The sequence below is a fragment of the Ochotona curzoniae genome, unplaced genomic scaffold, assembly GCF_017591425.1.
Source record: "Ochotona curzoniae isolate NIBS_2020 unplaced genomic scaffold, NIBS_Ocur_1.0 scaffold_4506, whole genome shotgun sequence".
In the NCBI taxonomy this organism is placed as follows: domain Eukaryota; kingdom Metazoa; phylum Chordata; class Mammalia; order Lagomorpha; family Ochotonidae; genus Ochotona; species Ochotona curzoniae.
This window is the reverse complement of record NW_024467119.1, coordinates 17,466,990-17,486,727: the sequence shown is the minus strand read 5'-3', so window position 1 is coordinate 17,486,727 and position 19,738 is coordinate 17,466,990. Positions and strand designations below refer to the sequence as shown.

The 19,738-nt window shown below is 37.2% G+C and overlaps 1 protein-coding gene across 2 annotated transcripts in view; it reads left to right on the top strand.

Annotated features, from left to right (window-relative positions):
• ADAMTS3 (ADAM metallopeptidase with thrombospondin type 1 motif 3) overlaps positions 1-19,738 on the top strand; it is a 213,886-nt gene that overhangs the window by 103,891 nt on the left and 90,257 nt on the right. For both annotated transcript variants that reach the window (XM_040967175.1, XM_040967176.1), the window contains exon 4: positions 1,488-1,644. In XM_040967175.1, coding sequence (XP_040823109.1) covers positions 1,488-1,644 — 157 coding nt within the window. The remainder of the gene's footprint in view (positions 1-1,487; positions 1,645-19,738) is intronic.

The following is a 19,738-nucleotide window of genomic DNA, read 5'->3' as shown; positions in this document are numbered from 1 at the left end:
TGTTGCTATCCATTAGCTAGGTGTTCTTTTAAGTGAAGGCAGAAATTTATTCCACAGAGAAGAACCACATCTGGTGCAAGAACCATGGTGATGTTGTCTTGGAATATATATATATATAATACTAAAGTTCCAGTTAGAGACATATTTGCCATATTTTTATTTGAAAGGCAGATTTACAGACAGAAGGAGAGACATAGAAGGTCCTGTATCCACTGGTTCACTCCTTAAATGGCGACAGCAGCCATAAACTGAGCTGACCCAAACCTCTTCTGGGTCTCCCATGTAGGTGCAGGGTTCCAAGGACTTGGGCCATGCTCTACTGCTTTCCCAAGCTGTAAGCAGAGAATTGGGTCTGGAACAGGTGCTTGCACCCATACTGGATTCAGGTGCCTTTGGGTAGAGGATTAACTTGCTGTGCCATGGCATTAGCATCTGAATACCCACCTTTCACTTCCATGTGAGTTGATACCATAAGAACAGAAGTTAGGAGAAGTACTTTCTTGGCTTGTGTTCTCTGACAGCTTGTAGTCACTGGTGTGAAAATAGCAACCAAGTTAAAGGTCTCAAGTAAAAGAGTAAGTCTGGTAAGTATTTTAGTGTAACTGCAGTTTCTAGACTTACACATTGTTTCTCCAACTTTTTCCTCAAATAAATGTGCTGATATTTAAAAGAATGCCATTTATTAATGCATGACCTTTAAAGTAGATATATGCAGCTACTATTTGGCTGTATTATGGATTTGATAAGGAAGAGAACTTAGTAGGCAAAACATCATTTGTCTGCAACCATATTGCTGAATATAATCTTGGCGTTTTCTAAACAATCCGAAGAAGGAACAATTAGAGAAAGACAATAAAGAAATGCAAGACATTGAAGGTTGGGAGAGATGTGAGAAACGCTGCTTAAAGAATAAAACAGATATAGTCATTGGTTAAGATAGGGCAAATATGAGCTCATTCTTCATGTTAGGAATGTGTGTTTTTCATAGAAGCTGAAAGATATCGTTCCTGAGTACTATATGGGATTTGTTCTCACGCTTTGCTGGTGTGGGACGAACATTTCAATGAGTTAAAACAAAGCAAAAAAAACACCCTCCCATCCCTGACATCTGGTTTGTTATGGGAAATTAGAAATGCATTTGGAATTTACATGGCCCAGACGGCTTCATGTAGGAGGAGAGTACTGAGTAGAACATTTAAGGACGTTTCTTCTGCAGTCTGATGATACGGATACATTGCATGATTTTCTTATTCTTACTCCTTGGGAAATTTGTGTCATCCCTTATAGGAATTTTTGCCATTCTTGTCAAATGTGAATCAGTACCTTTTATGAATTACTGATAAAAAATAGCTTAACTGTTTAAAATTTACAGTCAAATCCGGAAAGAAACAACATTGCATCTCATAAATTACGGCCTTGCCATTTGAAAGATATGCTTGTGATCTGAAGGTAACGTCTGCGCATTAACACTCCTTTGCTTCTCCTAGGCTGGAATGATCAAAAGTGATAATGAGGAGTATTTCATTGAACCCTTGGAAAGAGGTAAGCAGATGGAGGAAGAGAAAGGAAGAATTCACGTCGTCTACAAGCGATCAGCTGTAGAACGCGCTCCCGTGGACAGGTCTGCCGACTTCCAATACAGAGGTAGGCTCCTTGACGTAACTGTAGCATGCAATGAGAACAGGCTTCCAACACCTTCCAGACCTGATGGTCATCTGCTGGTGGGTAATGTGGAGGTAGCAAATGTTTATCAATGTTTAAATATGCTCTCTTTTTGCATTGTGTATGTAAGTATTAATTGTTGGGCATATTTTCACAATCCTTTGTGATTAATTCTCTAAACAATTGACATTCAGGCTATTCTCTAGCTTATGTCAAAATCTGTAAATATTTATGCTTTCCAGAAGCATCTATGTTATGAATTATTAATATATTTTAAAATGAGATTTATGTGTTAAATTTATGCTTGACTAAAATATCTGTTTTGTAAAGCTTTTTATTAGGAGATATAAGTAAAATTTTACAATAAGTTGGAACTATTAAAGACAAATCCTACATGTCAAGGTTGTTTTATAAATAAAAATGAAAATAAATTGATATTAAAAAGATATTTTTATGTTGTTGGCACATACGTACAGAAATGAAATGAGCTTTACAGATAGATTTAGATAATCATACTGCGCTATCAAGTTATTTCGTTATCTTAGGTTAGTAGTTAACGTTTTTGGAGTTCAATTTCTTTATAAATGGAGAATAAAGATGTATGCTCTAATCGTTGTAATTATTAGAGATAATACGCAAAAATTGTCCAATGTAGCTGTAACCACCTTAAGTATTTAGCTAATGCTGGCTATTTTTGTTTTATTAATTATGGATATCAGGAGCAAATCATTTGCGTGTTAGGAGTTTTGTCAAAGTTGAATAGTTATACGTTGTTCAACTTCATGTTGTGCATGTTTCTACTCTTATTTTTCACTTATATTTTCAATCTCTGAAAGCATCATTCTAAATCAGAAGAGTGGTTATGTCACAGGACAGGTAGTGCTTTTTCTCTAAGTTTTGGTCCTATCCTATTAATATCTGATGTTTTCCAAGGAGATGATGTAGATGCATGCTGTGGAAATGGGTGGGAGAACTGGAGGCAGATCGAGCGCTGTGGGCTTCCTCCCTTTTGCTGCATCTGCCATCGCAGGACGCTGCTAACTGTGCCTTGTTAGAGATGACTAATTCCAAAAACATCAGCTCAGGTCCTTTGCCTTACTATGATATTTACAGGAAAGTGAAAGAGAAGATTGCTTTTTTGCTTTTGTTTTTACAATTAAGAGCACTACAAGAAATGCTATCTTTAATGCCTGTTGTAGTTTTAGATGATGGAGTAGAAAACAGCCAGGGTGTATACATTTAAATAATTATATAGGATTTAAGGATAGTTGGAACAGCATTTGGGGAACTTGTACAAAGTATCAGTTATAGTCATATCAGTGTAAACATACTCAATTTATTTAATAAGAGGAGTTTTTAAAAATGTGAAAGCTAAAGTCTATTTTTTTTTCAATTATGAACAGAAGTTTCCCTTATAAGTAGAACACAGACTAACAATATTTTTGGAAAGGCTTTTAGTGGTCATAGGTCAAAGCAAAATAGTTCTTTGGTTTACTATGAATCATCTTAAAACTGAACTAAAAAAGAGGCATTTGGCGCTTCTAGAATGTTCTGAAAGCATGGAGTTAATGATTTTTGTTGTTAAAAATTCTGATTGTCAACCTTGAATTATCACCGTGGGTAATTGGAATGAAACTGTGTTCCCTAGAGAGAGTCAGAAGTTTAGTTTGTGACTTGCGATTGTTTTAAATTGTTTTAAATTATTGGTCACAAGACTGATAGTTTTCATGAACTAAATACATTTGAGCATAAATCATGAGTATGTTTTTGTAATGTATTCTGTAACTCTAAAATGTGAAATTGAACAGAATTAAGATACCTTTCAAGAAAGGAGGACATATTGACTAAAAATGGAGGTCAGAGTGCCTTAAATACTTCCTTTTCTGTGTGTCAAACGTGTTTTTAGGAGACATGTGAGATCATTTTTCCTACATCACAAAAAGAATAATAACATACATAAGCTGTAACGTAGACGTGTGTTTGAGGATAGGCTTCCTAAATTTCTCTGACAGCAAGTCATCTGAAGGAGTTTTAATCACAAACAAACCCATTCCTGATCAATTGGATTTCATTAGTAAGAAACCAAATATTCTACTGTTTTGCTAGTCCCCACAGTAATTGCCTAGGTCCCCCCACAGCAATTGCCAAAGTTCCCAGAATAGAAATATTGGTTAGAAGTATTTGGAATTATAACTGAGACATGGTAAAGTAACAGCAATGGAATAGATTGATGAAGGCACACTGGACAGAGATTAAAGAGAAACCAATGGGTTACACGATGAAGCAAATGTTGGAAGTTTAGGGAGTGATCAAGGGGTAACTCCAAATTCAAATCTGGAAGACAAAAGAATCTTCTTTGCCAGGTGTGTAATTTAAAGAATGGGCTTGATGAAGGATGACAAGTGGAAAATTGAGCGAACTAAGAGTTCTTTCATCAAATTTTAATTAGGAAAGCATATTATTTTTGAAATGCAGAAACATGTAAGAATTGTTTAAAAATATATTTTAAGTATAGAATCAAAAAGATTCAATCCTATGATTGAGAGCTGCTGTATAAAATTATTCTTTCAATAATTTAACCGTAATGTTTAAGATATTTACATCCCACATCAGAGTACGTGGGTTTAAAATCCGACTACGTTTCTGACTCCAGCTTTGTGCTAATGCACACCCCGTGCGTGAGGCAGTGGCTGATGCCTCTAGTAGCTGGTCCTCTTCTTCCCACACAAGATGACTAGATTGAATTCCTGGATCCTAGCTTTGTTCAGGTCCAGCCCCTTTGTTTATTTTAGGAGGTCACTAATTGTTCCTCTTAGAGAATAAATGAATTAAATTTTATAACAGAAGCACTTTCAAGAACAAGATCTAAACCCGTTTTATACTCGGGAGTATAAATTATGGCCAGTGCAGACCTGGTAGGAGTTATAACACAGTTATAACCACTTCTAGATTCTCATAAGAAAATATTGTCCAACAACAGATGTAAACTCATGATGCTTCTGGTCAACAAAGTTGTCTACTTCATCATAGTGGGAGAGTTTACTTTGTTTCTTTTTCTGATTTCTGCTTTGGGGCCATATAAAGCTCATGAATTTTTGGTACCTTAACTCTAGATAAAAGTATTTTTTACTTGACTCTGAATTTTTAATTGCTAGCCATATGATCAGTACAACAGTGAAAGCCATTCAGTTACCATCACTATTAAAGTCAACCATTTTTTCAAACTCAAGTTACGCTCCCCTCCCCCCCAAAAATCACAAAATATGTCCCCACCATCTCTTGAGAATTCTTAAGACTGTCACCATTGAAAAGTTTTTTTCTTTTGATTTCAGGCTGTTTTGGGGACCAGTAGGGATGTATTTGAATGACGTCATTCAACTTTCATATTTTTTATTTAAGTCCTAGGTCCTTAGACATTGCTTATCACATTACAAGCTATTCACTCCCCAGCAGCTTCGTGTCAAAGTAATTTTTTAATTACTTCCTGCCAGTTGGAAACAAGGAATAGTGAGCCTTTATCTCCTAGCTTCATTTCAGGATTTTCATTTTCCTTCATAAACTCAAGTGCCTGTGTCGCTGATGTGGTTGTCATGGCACTACCAAAGAGTGTCTTTGTCCCAGGTGGGAAACACGGAGAAGTCAGAAATGATTTGGGAGTTGCTCCTGGTTGCTGGGGAATGCACTGCAAGACAAGAACCAGAATAATGGGAGGCCTGTTATTTTTGTGGTGCTAGGAACCCTGAGGCCCAGCAGTCGTCTGACTCCATAGGCAGACCCATAGATGCTGTAATACCTTGGATTTGAAAATTCTCATGACCTTTGCCCAGATCAAATAATCGTTTGTGGACTTAGAAAACCCTCCCACGCACAAAGACAAAACACACATATATTACCAGACCATCCTGGATATAATATTACCCAGAGTATTAAGGTATAGCAAACAGCAAGCATTGTTATGTAATTATTAGATTATAAACTTTCTTAGCTCCATCATTTTGTTTGTAACTTCATCTAAGAGTCAGTCGTTTGTCAAGGCTATCACTGTTGGATTCATGCATAAATACTAAACTTATTTTTAGGACTGCTTTTTCAGGGGACTTGTTTATATTTGTGTATATGTCACCTTCTGGATACATACTAGCAAAGAATGGCAAAAATGGTGGCAATATGAAGGTTGCGTTATTTTTCACATAATCAAGAGAAAGAGTTAAAGAGTTTTCAGATGGAACATTTCTTTTGAAATGTGTGACTGTACTTCTCATGTCAAGGTTCAATGACAGGAAATAGATAGGTTCAGATTATTCTAAGTGAAGCTCCGTAGTTTTCCCAATGAAGAGATGAATGAAGAAAGACAGCCTATTGAGACTTCAGAGCTTTGTTTTATGTTCAATTCATGATGTGGCTTTATTGGAGGGATCAACCCAGAAGGTTTTATATATCTGAAGAGTGATACAAAGTTGAAGGCAGTTAACATGTATTAGAGCAGTGAGTTAATACACATAATTTAGACCAAAACCTGATTCTCCAATTACTATGTACTAAGAGGCAATTTAAATTATTGATTCATTAGGATACAGTTCACAGCACCAGCAAAAAAAGGTATAAATACTAATAATAGCATTCAAGATGTACTTATTATGCAGTTGCTTTTTTCTGAATGTGAAACATACTACATTTTTAAGATACACTTTAAGTGTTTGGGTTCAGTTTTTATAATACTTTGTGAAGAAGCCAAAGGCCCCATTTGTACTAGAGTATTGGAGACACTTGGACTGTCTGTGACAGAAGTGCCCGCCTAAGCACATCTCAAAGCCAGCATTTACTTTCCTTCCAGGAGCAGCGATTCAACAACTTTCATGCTAGAAAGTGGGAGGCGTTTGTATGTGGAGTTCACATGTTTCTTAAAGTTTAATAATGTTTGGTTTGATTATTTCTATTTATTTTTGAATTTTTGACCGACATGTAATATTCCAACACCTTTTGGGGGCATAGTGCAGCATTTTAGGTCATGCATACAGCATTAACTGTTCAAATCAGACAAGCAGCGTCCTTGTCAACTCTATTTGGAACTGTGGTGATATATATTTTTTAAGAAGATGATTTATTGTAAATTTGATTTTTTTTCTGTAATTATCTTATTTTCCATTTTGGATCATTGGGGATTAAGCTTTACATGAAAAATTTGGTTATGAGGATTAATGCTATTCATTTCGGGACATGTTCAATGGAGACCTGATAAAGTTGGGTTGTTTGTTGTCTGTTTGCTTGCTGGCTTGCGGTCAATTCCTTATGTCCCTGGATAGGATTCAGATGTGATTTTCTGATGTCTTTCTCTTCATGAGCTCTCTCTTTTTTAAACTCCTTGTTTCCATAAGGGACATGTTTGTGGTATATGAGGTAGAGACTACAATATGAAGGAATTTCAAAAAGCTAAAAAAAAAGTTCCAAAATGGATTTTAAAATATGGAAAATTTGGTGCAAAAATGCTTTTCAAATTCATGCATACTGTCTTTCTTGATCCCATTTCCCATGTATTTTTCTTTTGAGGATAAATGAAACCATGGGAAACATAAATGTAGCGTGGAAATAATAGTTTGATTTAAAATTCTCAGTTTGTGTTCTAAGGTCTGTGAATCTTTTTGAACTCCCCAAACGGTCTTATAATGCAGGATTTATAAGTATCCTGAGTATCATGTCTTTCCATATACTAGAAGTTTCACTCTAATGTTCAGTTGCAATCTCTATACTATGTATTTAAATCTAAAAGTTCTTAATGGAGTTTCTTAAACATGGAGCTATATACTAGGACAATTTGTTATTAGAACTATTTTCCTATATAGAATTATGTGGTTAATGAAGACAACTGTAGCCAGCATATTTCTGTATCTTTTTCCAACACTATATTAAATATCTAAAAAACATTACAAGTCTGAATGAGGCATTATTTCAAAAAAGTTTTTTTCTCTTTCAAAACCATTGGAACCACTATGTGCTCTCTCATTAAGTTGTCAGATGCTTTTAACCTGAATTGTGTATTATTTCAAAATTTTAATAGTATAGGCATCTGAATACTGTATTCATTTTCTTTGTTCAGAAAACAGTCTCTAATACTAAGAAGTTTGCATTGAATTCTTGTAAAGGCACTGTACAATGTACAGGCATTCTTAATGATTTCTTTTGTTTTTAAAAGATTTATTTTATTTTTAATACCAAGTCAGATATACAGAGAGGAGGAGAGACAGAGAGGAAGATCTTCCGTCCGATGATTCACTCCCCAAGTGAGCCCAATGGCTGGTTCTGTGCTGATCCGAAGCCAGGATCCAGGAAACTCTTCCGAGTCTTCCACGTGGGTGCAGGGTCCCAAAGCTTTGGGCCGTCCTCGACTGCTTTCCCAGGCTACAAGTAGGGAGCTGGATGGGAAGTGGAGCTGCTGGGATTAGAACCAGTGCCCATATGGGATCGTGGGGCGTTCAAGGTGAGGACTTTAGCCTCTAGGCCACGCCGTCGGGCCCTGTTAATGATTTCTTAGAAAAGTCACCGCAACACAGGCAGTCAAAGCTAAAATAAGCAAATGGGACTACATCAAACTAAGAAGCTTCTGTATAGCAAGGGAAATGATAAGCAAAGAGCAACCAACAGAATGGGAGAAAACCTTTGCATACTCTGCAGCATATAGGAGACTAATAGCCAGGATTTACAAAGAACTTCAGAGACTCAATGATAGCAAAACAAACAACCCTGTGAGGACATGGGTGAAGGAAATGAACAGATGTTTTTCAAAAGAACAAATTAAAATGGCTTGACATCTAAAAAAATACTCAGGTTCCCTAACTATTGGTGGAATACAAATAAAAACCATGCTGAGGTTCCAGCTAACTCCTGTAAGAGTGGCCTACATTCAGAAATCTAATTACAGTGCCTACTGGCAAGGATGTAGAGAGAAAAGTACCTGATCCCACTGTTGGTGGAAATGTAGGCTAGTACAACCATTGCGGAAGTCAGGATGGAGAGCGCTAAGATGATTGAAATAGATCTAGTGTATGACCTAGCCATCCTGCTTTTGAGAATATATCCAAAGGAAATGAAATCTGCATATGAGATAATGACCTATAGTCTTATATTGCAGCAGCACAACCTACAATAGTGAAGACTTGGGAACAACACAGATGCCCCTTAAAGGAATGGAGCACGGAACTGTGGTACATCTACTCTATGGCGTACTGCACAGCCATTAGAAAGAATGAAATTTGCAACAAAATGTTCCCAAGTGGAGAACATTATGCTCAGTGAAATAAGCCAATCCCAGTAGGACAAATGTATGTTCTCTCTGATATAAGGCAACCATTCATGCAAAATACAAGTAAAATTGATACATAGGTGAACAAATATATACATAGATTCTCATAGATGAACTGTATAATGGAGACCAGCATACTGAGATGGAAAGATGTACAGTGCAATGTGAGTCTCTGTTGTGGAATAAAAGGAAGACTGCTGGTGGAACAGGTAAATGTATCTTGACAATATTGTGCTACATTTTCTACCTGTGTCTATATAAGTACATGAGGCAGAATGTTAAAGCTGTTACTGAAGGACTCTACTACTGTAATAACAGGATGGGAAATTGTGGGAGGAGAAAGGGAAAGGAAAGGTAATCCCCATAGCTACAAAACTGTGTCATGGAAAATAATAACGTAAAAAAGGCCATCTGGTTCTGTGCTGTACTTTATATGTCCCTGTGACCTCTGGGGTGTGGCACTGCATGGTCTCACTCCCAAAGTTCAGTATTTTGTTTCAGTACTTTAAGAAGTTTCTAGTTTGAGGGGCTGTTGCACCTGCTCCAGGAATAACAGGGTTAAGATAAGTGAATGACAAGAACATGTTTTCCTTATGTCTTGTGTCATGATTCCTGTACTGATAAAATGCCCCTTGCCTTTAGTAACAAGAATTTGGCATACCAGAAGTACTGTTTGCATCTTCAGTCCCAAATTTGGATGGCATCCAAGCAAAACCAATTTGGAAAGTGTCGTAGATGTGTTCCGTCTTGCCTCATTTCCTGAGCTTGGCCTCGATTCTGAGTTCTGTGGGTGGTGAAGCGCAAATCATTGGTGAATTGCTTTGATGATCCTTCCATGTTTCCGGGAGGTAGAATTATGTTATTTAGGTTGGAGTATACTACTTTTTTTTTTTTCCTTCTTCAATGTCCTTCTCTTGTCTGTTGATTCTATGAGTTATCTACAGAGATATGAAATCTGTTGGGTATGTGCAGAAATAAATGAAAGGAGAATTTTTTAAGGTAATTGGCTCACATTGTTATTGCAGTTGAGAAGTTCCATAATCAGTCATCTGCAGGCTAGATACCTCGGAATGCTGCAAGTGTGGCCTTGCCCCGATCTAAGGGAAACTGGCATTTGAAATCGCAGTAGCAGCATTTACACAAATGATTGCCGTGCATTTCATGGTATGAAGATGAGGTTAAGATGTTAGTGAAGACACCTGTATGTGCTACATCAGAGTGGCAGTGTTTAATGTCTAGTTCCCTCTCTAGAGTCCAGATTCCTGTTAATTTACGGTCTGAGAAAATGAAGTAGTAAGTGATCGAGTTTCTGTTATTTGTACTGAAACTTTGATTGTGTTCCGAGCTTTCAAATTTGGCCCATTCCTGTCTGGTGTATTCATTTGGGGAATGAAACAGTCCCTGAGAGATCTTTCTCCTGTCTTTCAAATAAAAGCAAAATTGGTATTTTATTAATATTAGAGATAACTGATTATAATTTATTACCCAGTGACACTTATTTTCCACAAGTGTAACTATACAGAATAAAAATGGAATGCTTTTCCATGTATCTGTTGGTCAATTATACAGCTTTGGAAAGTCCTTTGATAACTCTCTATTTTGATGTTATTGCTTTGCTGGTTTTGCTGTTGTGTTGAAAGATTATATACAGAAGCTCTTCAAAAAGTGCGTGAGAATTGTGGATTAGGAAAGCTGTCTATAGGTTTGAAATTTCTTTGCGCCCAAGTAGACTCAGATTGACTTGTTGTCATATTGTGTCTGAACAGGACCTAAACTCTTCTTAGTTTGAGGCACTAAAAAGAGTGTGACATCCTTACCCCTATTAAAACATCATGAGTTCAACATGACTTGAAGCAATAACAAACACGAAACTGATGGTGAAACTTGGGGGGCTGAGTAGTTCAATCATGAAAGTTTTATAAAAGTTTATGCAGATATCTCCCCCAACGAAACCAGTGTACAAATGCATAGTTCATTTTAAGGACCAATAAGATGACATATAAGGGAAAATCCACAGCACCCGACCATCCACAGCAACTTGTGTAGAAAAATCGAATCCCTGTAGTTGGAGAATTTTGCTGATTAACTGCAAGTAGCCAGCTCCTTCCACAACTCAGTTGATTCAGATAACACAGTGGGTGGTGACTGAAAAACTAAAATGTAACAAACTGCTTGATGGGTGTCAAACTGATGATACTTACATCAGTTGTGGAAAAGGCAGATCTCTCCACCAACCTTTTCAAACATGTAAGATGAAGATATTGAATCCTTTTCTCAAAGGAGAAGAAACTTGGCTTTACCGGTACTGTCCTGAAAACACTGCACTTTCAAATCAGTGGCTGCTAAGAGGTGCAGTGGTCCACTGAAAGCAAAACCAGACTTGTTAAGACCAAGGTCATCCAGGATGCTCAGGTGTCTCTCTGCTACTTTCTAGAAGATCAAAGGATAAAAATATCTGCTTACTTGGAGAGATTTGAAAGTGAACCACTGAGTTAGCAGGAAAATAGATGGGGGAGATTCCAGAGGAAGTTACTCTCCACCGTGGCAGTTCTGCTGATTTCTCTCATCAGACAAAGGATTTTGCGTTTCTCTGAGAAATTATTTGGTATCTGCCTTAAGGACATGATTTGGCTCTTTTGGATTTCTTTCTTCATCCCCAGTCTTAAAATGTCCTAAAAGGGCGCCTATCTATTCTTACTTAGTTAATAATATATGTAAAAAATGAGAGACTGCGTTCACATAGTTCAGTTCCTGGGACCTTCAGTTCCTTAAGCATAGAGAGAGTGAATGAATGTTACTGTAACAAAAATGTTTTAAACGTGGTGAAAACGTAGAGAATCTTTTCTATTTTTTAAAATTATTTTTATTTTAGAAAGGCAGAGTGATAAGGAGGAAAAGATACACACACACCTCACCTCACCTCACCTCACCTCACCTCCTCCCAGAGAGAGAGAGAGAGAGAGAGAGAGAAGGGAGAGAGAGAGAGAGAGAGAGAGAGAGAGAGAGAGAGAGAGCGAGAGCAAACACTTTCTTCGTTTCCCTTCTACTCAAGATACCCAAAACAGCAGGCCGAGTCAGGCCAAAACCAGGAGCCAGAAGTTGTAGCATCTCACACGTGAGTGACAGGAACTCAAGTGCACATGGTATCATCTGCTGAGGGTACATTATTGCGCATACTAGCTGGATTAGAAGCAGAGATGGGATGCTGTCTTAACCATTTGGTGTGGGGTTTTGATGTCTCGAACAGTGGGTTAACTGCTGCCCTGGAACATTCATCCTTGAAGTTTATGTCTTAATATTTTATTTAGTTATTTAACAAGGGAGTTGCTTGAAATAGAGGAAAGGAGAGCATGTCCCCAGCAATTGATTGACTCCCCCAATGCTTTGACAAGGATAAACAGGCTGAGACTAAATGCAGATCTTCCCACATGACTGGCAGGGACTCAATGATTGGTGCTAACACTTTTACTTCCCAGGGTCCATGTGAGCAACAAGCTGCAGTCAATAGCCCAGGTGGGTATAGAATGCTGACATCCAATAACCACAAGGGATGCAGGCATCTTAACTGGTATCTTAAACACCTGACCAAGTGCTCACCCAAAGCTTGCATTTTTTTGTCTTTCAGTCCCATTTTCCACGAACTTTTTGAAGTCATCTTGTATGTTAGATATTAACCCTGTGTTGTATGCATGGTTTGCAAAGATATCGTTCGTGTTCTACAAGTTGTCTCTTCTGTTGGTTGTTTTCTTTTCTCTGCAGCAGCTTTTTTCTTTTCAAGTTGTCTCACTTGTCTGTTTTCATTGTTATTGGCTGTGCTTTTGGTATTACATCCAAGAAATCATTGCAAGACCAGTTTTGTGAAGCTTTTTTTCCCCCTTTGCTTCCCTTTATTCTTCTGACAGCCTTATAGTTGCAGTTTTTATGTTTAAATCTTTAACCTAGGGTTAGTTGGTTTCAAGTGTGCAGTGCATGAGGAGGTTCCAATTTTCATTCCTTTGTGAGTGGGTATCAGTTTTTCCATACGCTTTATGTAGAGACGTTCTTCATCCTTTGTATGTTTGCACACCTTGTCAAAGACTAGTTGATGATGTATGCATGAGATTATTTCTAGGTTCTCTATTCCGTACCATTGGTTTGTATGTTTGGTCTTGTGCCAATACTAGATAGCTTTAATCACGACAACTTTCTGATAGATTTTGCAAGCAGGTGGTATGGCAGCACCAACTTTGTTCTCTCTTAATTGTTCCATATATTGCAGATTGTTTGTGTTTTCTTAATAAGTTTGTGATTTTTAAAATATTTCTGTTTATGTAAAAAGAAAATGCCCCTGGCATCTTGGAATATACTGTATAGTCTGCAATCATTGGATACTATAGCTATGTAAGAGCATCAAGACTTCCAGTCCATGAGAATGAAATGGCTTTTCTAATTATTTGCATCTTTATTATTTTTAAAGATTTAGTTATTTGAGAGGCAGAGTGACAGAGAGGAAGAGACACACACGCAAACATATCTTCTCCACTGGTTCACTCCCAAAATGACTGCAATGTTTTGGGCTGGATCAAGCTGACTCTGGGGACCAGGGGCTTTGCGTGGGAGGAAGGGGCCCAAGGGCTTGAGCTGTCTTCTGCTCCTTTCCCAGGTGCATTCTCAGGGAGCCGGGTAGGAAGCAGACCACCTGTGACTCTATCTGGTGCTTGGATGTGATGCTGGTTTTGCAGGTGGTGGCTTAACCTGAGGTACCACGAGGCTGACCTCAGTCTTCTCTGACAGTTCCTTTGGTGATTCATGAGTATTCCATTTATGCATAAAGCAGGGAGGAATAATGTTACATTTTAAAAATAGTGTTTTTATTGCACAAGATAGTATACAATTATGTCATCTAATATTGTATATCTATACTGTTATAGTGACAGAAACTGTATCAGGGGATTATTACAGGAGCTGTTGTTAGGATAATTTTATTATTTTATGCCTGTGTTTTGAGATGTATAATGTTAAAATCTCAAATGCAAAATAAGAAGAATCAGGATTCCAAATGTAACTAATGTTAGTAAAATGAATTTCAGTTTTCAAAAGTTAAGCCTGTGTAACCTAAACCATATTACAAAAATAGGATTGACATTCTAAATAACTTGGAGAATTTTGAAGTTTTCAGTTTTCCATATCTGTCAAACATCATTTGGGGTCCTAGTACTGTTATTTTATTTCACACCTAACCTATGCAAGTAAGGAGTTTTACCCCAAATTCCGTGGAATCCTTGGTGATTATATGATAAGAAAAATTAACTTTTCTTGTGAATATGTTTTATTATGTATTTAAAATTATTTGGGGAATTTTATGTTCATCAGAGAATACACACTGTTAAAACATTTGCCATGAAGCTGTGGATGTGCTATTCCAAATTTTTCTAATTTACTTTTAAGCTAGAGTTGGATTAATGGTGCAGAAAATGTCAGAGGTACTGTGTTCAAGCTTCCTTTGCCAAAGATGAGAGATGTTCCCTCAATTCCTGATAATGATAAAGCGAAAATTAAGACAAATCATAGAATCCTTAAGCTTAGATAGCTAGATCCAGAAACTAAAGATTAGAGAACAGCTTCAATATCTTGCATAGAAGAAAAGTTAATTAACTAATGGGGAACTATGAGTACTCAGTGTTTAGTTCCTTGAGAATACCCCTTACATTTTTAGGTGAAGAGTCTTAAAAAATAAGCTCTAGGAATAGACAACTGTTTTTTTAAATAGTGTTATTTAATACACGGACATGATGCATTGAGATATAAACTATATAATGAAAAATAAAAATTTTAAAAACCCCAAAATATATTTTTAAAAACTGCCCCCTCCAAGACTCCCTCCAGAAGAGCTATTAGAATTAATAAGCAGATTCAGCAAAGTTAAATGATATAAATACAAACCAGTGGACAAAAAATCAGAAGCATCATTACACACCAACAGGAAAGTATATGGAAAAGAAACCATGAAATATCCAATTTCCCATGGCTATGGAAACGTTAAATGCTTAGCAATAAATGTAGCCAATTAAATGCAAGGTTTCCATAATGAAAACTATGTAAGAAAATATATATATATATATAAATAAAAAATATAGGATCAGAAGCAACCTATTCTTGCAAGCTACTTTCCAGACTTTAACGGCCATTTCTATGAAAAGTGTTTCCTAGCTAAGGAAAGTAATCCAAATGCATTGAATTTCTTAGCCAAGGATATATTGTACAAGCAGATTCAAGCATATTACCTCAACAGTGTTTTCATAATAAGTAATATCCAGACTACTCAATATCTTATTATTGATGTGGCAATTTTTTTCCCTCCTTTGTATTCCAGAGGCTTACAGTTAAGTATCTTTGTGACTTTCATCAAGTTACTTAACTTCATGGTAGAGGAAATAATATTGCTTACTTTAAAAGGCTGTTCTTTGGATTAAATATAATACTGACATTAAGTACTTTAATCCCACTGCTTAATAAGGAGCCAGTTAAAAAGTCTTACTATTTTCTTATATCTGCGTCTTTCCTTTGTGATGGTTTCCTAAGCTCATAAAGGCTTATCCATCTTCCTCAGAGAATGTGTTTTATCTATGTTTATGTCATAATATCACTCATGTATTATAGATAGATAAATTATTTATTTGCTTAGGAGGTGGATAAATGGAGACAGAAGGAGGGCAAGCCTGAGAGATTCCCTTACCCTTGTTCACCCCTCTCCTGCCTGTGACTGCTGGTGTTGGACTGTGGCCGAATTGCAGAGCTGACAACTTAATCTAGGTCTCCCACACGGTCGACTGGAGCCCAAATATTTGAGTCATCACTCGCTGCCTTTTAAGGTGTGTATTAATAGCAGGAAGCTAAAATTGGGGGCAGAACTAGGGCATAATCCCAGATACTCCTGTTTGGGACATAGACATTTAACAGGTGTACCAAAGACACTCCCTCTCCCGAATCACTATTTTCCTTTTGTGAATATCAAGCAAATGCTGTGCTTTTGGCTTTTGCCTGCAGCTTTTGGAAAATTGCCTCTCCTAGGATTTTTGGTTCTGATGGAAGTGTTTTACATAGGTGCTGTCCAGTGTGGTAACCACTTGATGCCTGAAGCTTTTAGGATATGACCAGTGTGACTGAAGTGATGCACTTTTAAATTTTACTAAATTTTCATTTAAATGGCTGTGAATAATGGGCTCTCAGTTGGACATTGTAGGTGTAGGTTTTTGACAGTTCTCTCAATTTTTTCTATATACTGTTTTTCATGGGGATACACCAACAGTTACACAACAAAGATTAGGTGGAAATAATACCGTTATCCCCTCTTGGCTCAACATTGCCAAGGTAGGGCCTAGCATGTTGTCAGGCAGGTAATGTTTGCTGTATGTATTGAATAGATGAACAAATGATTGAGTTATTCTGATACTCAAATTCTAAATACTTTGCCAGGATAAAGTTAATACTTTTTTTTTTTTTTAATAAACTCTAGCTTTCATAATACCTAAGCTTTGCATGAGCTTTTAAAACAACATGAGAGCTTTCAACTCAAACACAAAGATAATGAATGAAATAGTAGAGACAGCCGGTGTAACATACAGATAACCTTCATGCCAAATATTCGTTTTAATCTTTAGGGGAAAGAGACAAAGAGGATTATCTGAGGGAGTATTTAGTACCTCAGCTATTTCCTTATCCCATGCTGATGGCCTTAATAGTGTCAGCAGCAGGAATTGGAATGTTCCCCTGTGATGGGGGTGCATAGAGATGAGAGATTATCTATAGGATGGTCTACTTTCATGAGGCCTGGCTTGCTGACTTAGTCACGGTCAAGTCTGCTGCAGGTTGCTTTCTGTTATTCTAAAGGTACAACTGAATGTCTTATCAAGAGGATTTTGACAAAGATGAATATGATTCTCTTTGATGGTGTAGAGCGGTTCAGTTTTCATGAATATTTGTCTTGCATTGAGCTCTCTTGCTGCTTGTAGCTACTTTTCTTGTTTCCATCACCACTCTTGCCACATTTTCCTAAAAACATGCTTTTTTTTTTTGCCCCCTTCCTTTTATCACATCATCTTTCATCCAGCTCCCTCTCAGCTTGCCTTTCATCCTCTGTACTTTATGTATTTTATCCAGGAACTTCAAAAATGAAATGGACTTCTTTTCTCAGAACCTATTTTTTTGGGCCTTTTAATGGCTTCTTCTTAACATTTAGAAAAAATGCTTCAAAATTATTTGAAAGGTAGAGAGAAGAGGGAGAATTAAGGAGGTCAATCACCCACAGATTCACTCTCCAACCAGCAGCTGAAGCTGTGCCAAGGAGAGCCAGAAATTCAATATGGGTCTCCCACAAGGGTGTCCGAGGCTCATCCATCGCTTGCTGCCTTCGAGGGTGCGTGTTATCAGGCAGGTGCTGCCAGGTGCAGAGTTGGGACTTGTAATGTTTCCTGGTCGTTTCCTTTCCTATGAATGGAGGGGTTTCAAAATGTTATGATAAGTAGAATTAAGAGATAGATATGCTTATTTTGGTGGCAAGGAAATTTGAAATTCATGCACATCAAGACATCTTCCAAAAATATATAGTGAATGCATAATATGAACAAATTACACTTAAATTTCAGAATTTTTTGCACCCTATAAATGTCTCATTCTGTTTCACAGATGTTTTGAGTTAACACCACAGTTTATGATAATTTCTCATATTTGTTTCTGGAAAGGCCAATTCATGCCAGATTACTAAAGACGCATATTTTGCATTTTTTAAAAAGCATTTTCATAGAAGTTATATGCTGTGATGCGCGATTTCATTGACTTACAAAGTAAATAGCACACTCTGTTGATAAAACAGTGTTAACTCTTCATGCTTTTCCCTCTCTCTGGCATTAGACTCCTTGTTTTGGACAGGCAGTTTCATAACTGACTCTCACCTTGATTTTCTTCTTAGCCTGCCTACTTGATATCTTCTTTCATTCATTTGCTCTAAGTTTTTGTTAAGGTTTTGCTCTGTCCACTTCTTTCTTCACATTTTGCACTGCTAGTGATCTGTGAGTAAATTGCACAGTACAAAGAGCTGCAGCTTTGCTGAGCTCATGGACTCAGGACAGAGTACCTTTATCCTACAGTGAACCCCTTACCCATGGAGGATACTTTCCAAGACCCTCAGGGCATCCCTGAAGTAGTGGATAGTACCAAGCTCTGTTTTACTGTGTTTTTTCTTGTGCATGCATACCTATACTAAGATATAACTTCTACCATAGGTACAGGAAGAGATTGACAATAACCAGTGATAATATAAAGCAATGATAGCAATTATTGTTGTAAAACTCCTTTCGATGTAATTGAGGCCATGTGTGCAGATGTATTTTGGCCTGGCTGTTAAGGTGCTGCGTGGAAAGCTCTCATTGCACGTCTGAGCACCTGAGTTCATTATCCCCAGGTTTCATTTTCCTGCTGAGGTTGATTGTTGAGGCAATGATGATGACGAAGTAGTTGAGTTCCTACCATCCATGTGGGAGGCCTTGACTGAGTTACTTTATTCTGGCTTCAACCCTTTGGCCATTGTAGTCATTGGTTGAATGAACCACGCTTGTGTGTGCACATACTTCCTCTCACCATCAATTCCTCTCAGATAACTCCAGAAGAAAAATAAAGTTATGTGCATGTGGCCTCTCTTTCAAAGAAGTTAATGCAAAGCTTAGTAATTTCAAAGGACATTTGGCTACAGATAACTGAAACTGTAGAAACAAAATCACAATAAATGTGCACTGACATTTATCAGTGCCTGTATGCCACAGCAATATCTGACTCAACTTAGCCAAGAGTGAACTTCTCCATAACTGTGAACTAATTTTCAAACCTCTGCTTGCTTCTTTACTTATATTACAGTTTCAGTAAATACTACTAATACCTACTCAAATAATGCCTGCCTTTCACATCTCTGACCTAGTTGATAGACAAGGCTTACCAATTTTATACCCAGTGAACACTCAAGATAGCCTCTTTACTTTCCATTGTCTCTACTTTTGTTCAAAGCCTGCTAGTTTTCATTGAATATTACAGCAGGCTGCTTTTAAAATTATTATTATTATTAATGGTACAGTTCCATGTGCCCCTGGGATTTCCCTTATCCCCTCCCCAACTTCCCACCCCCACCTAGTTCCTCTATATCATTACTAAAGTATAGTTCGTCACATACAGTCATATCTACTATTGTTGGCATGAACAATGGCAGAGAGTCCAGAATCCTATTGTCATATAGTGAACAGTTTCATTGGGAGTTCATCTTTAGATTGGAAGTAGAGATGCACACTGCACTGAAACCTCACATCTGGATATGTTAGTCTCCATTTCACAGTTACAGTACATCCCCTTTAATGAAAAGCCACAAAACAAAATCAACAATAGGAAGAAAAATAGAAATTTACAATGCCATGAAGTTAAATAACATGTTACTAGATATGTTAGTCTCCATTACAGAGCCTAGTATACATCCCCTTAAATGAAAAGCCACAAAAGAAAATCAACCACAGAAGGAAAAAGAAATTAACCACGCCATGAAGTTAAATAACATGCTACTGAATGACTAATGTGTCACTGAAGAAATGAAAAAGAAAATTAAGGACCTTCTTGAAGAAAATGATGCTACTCTATGATGTGTGAGTCATTGAAGAATTTAATCAGAAGAAAGTGTTTTGAAAAGATGAGACTAACAAAAAATCAAAATCCGTGAGATACAGTTTCTGCTGATCTTTGTTGATGAAATTCGTCTCTTCTAGA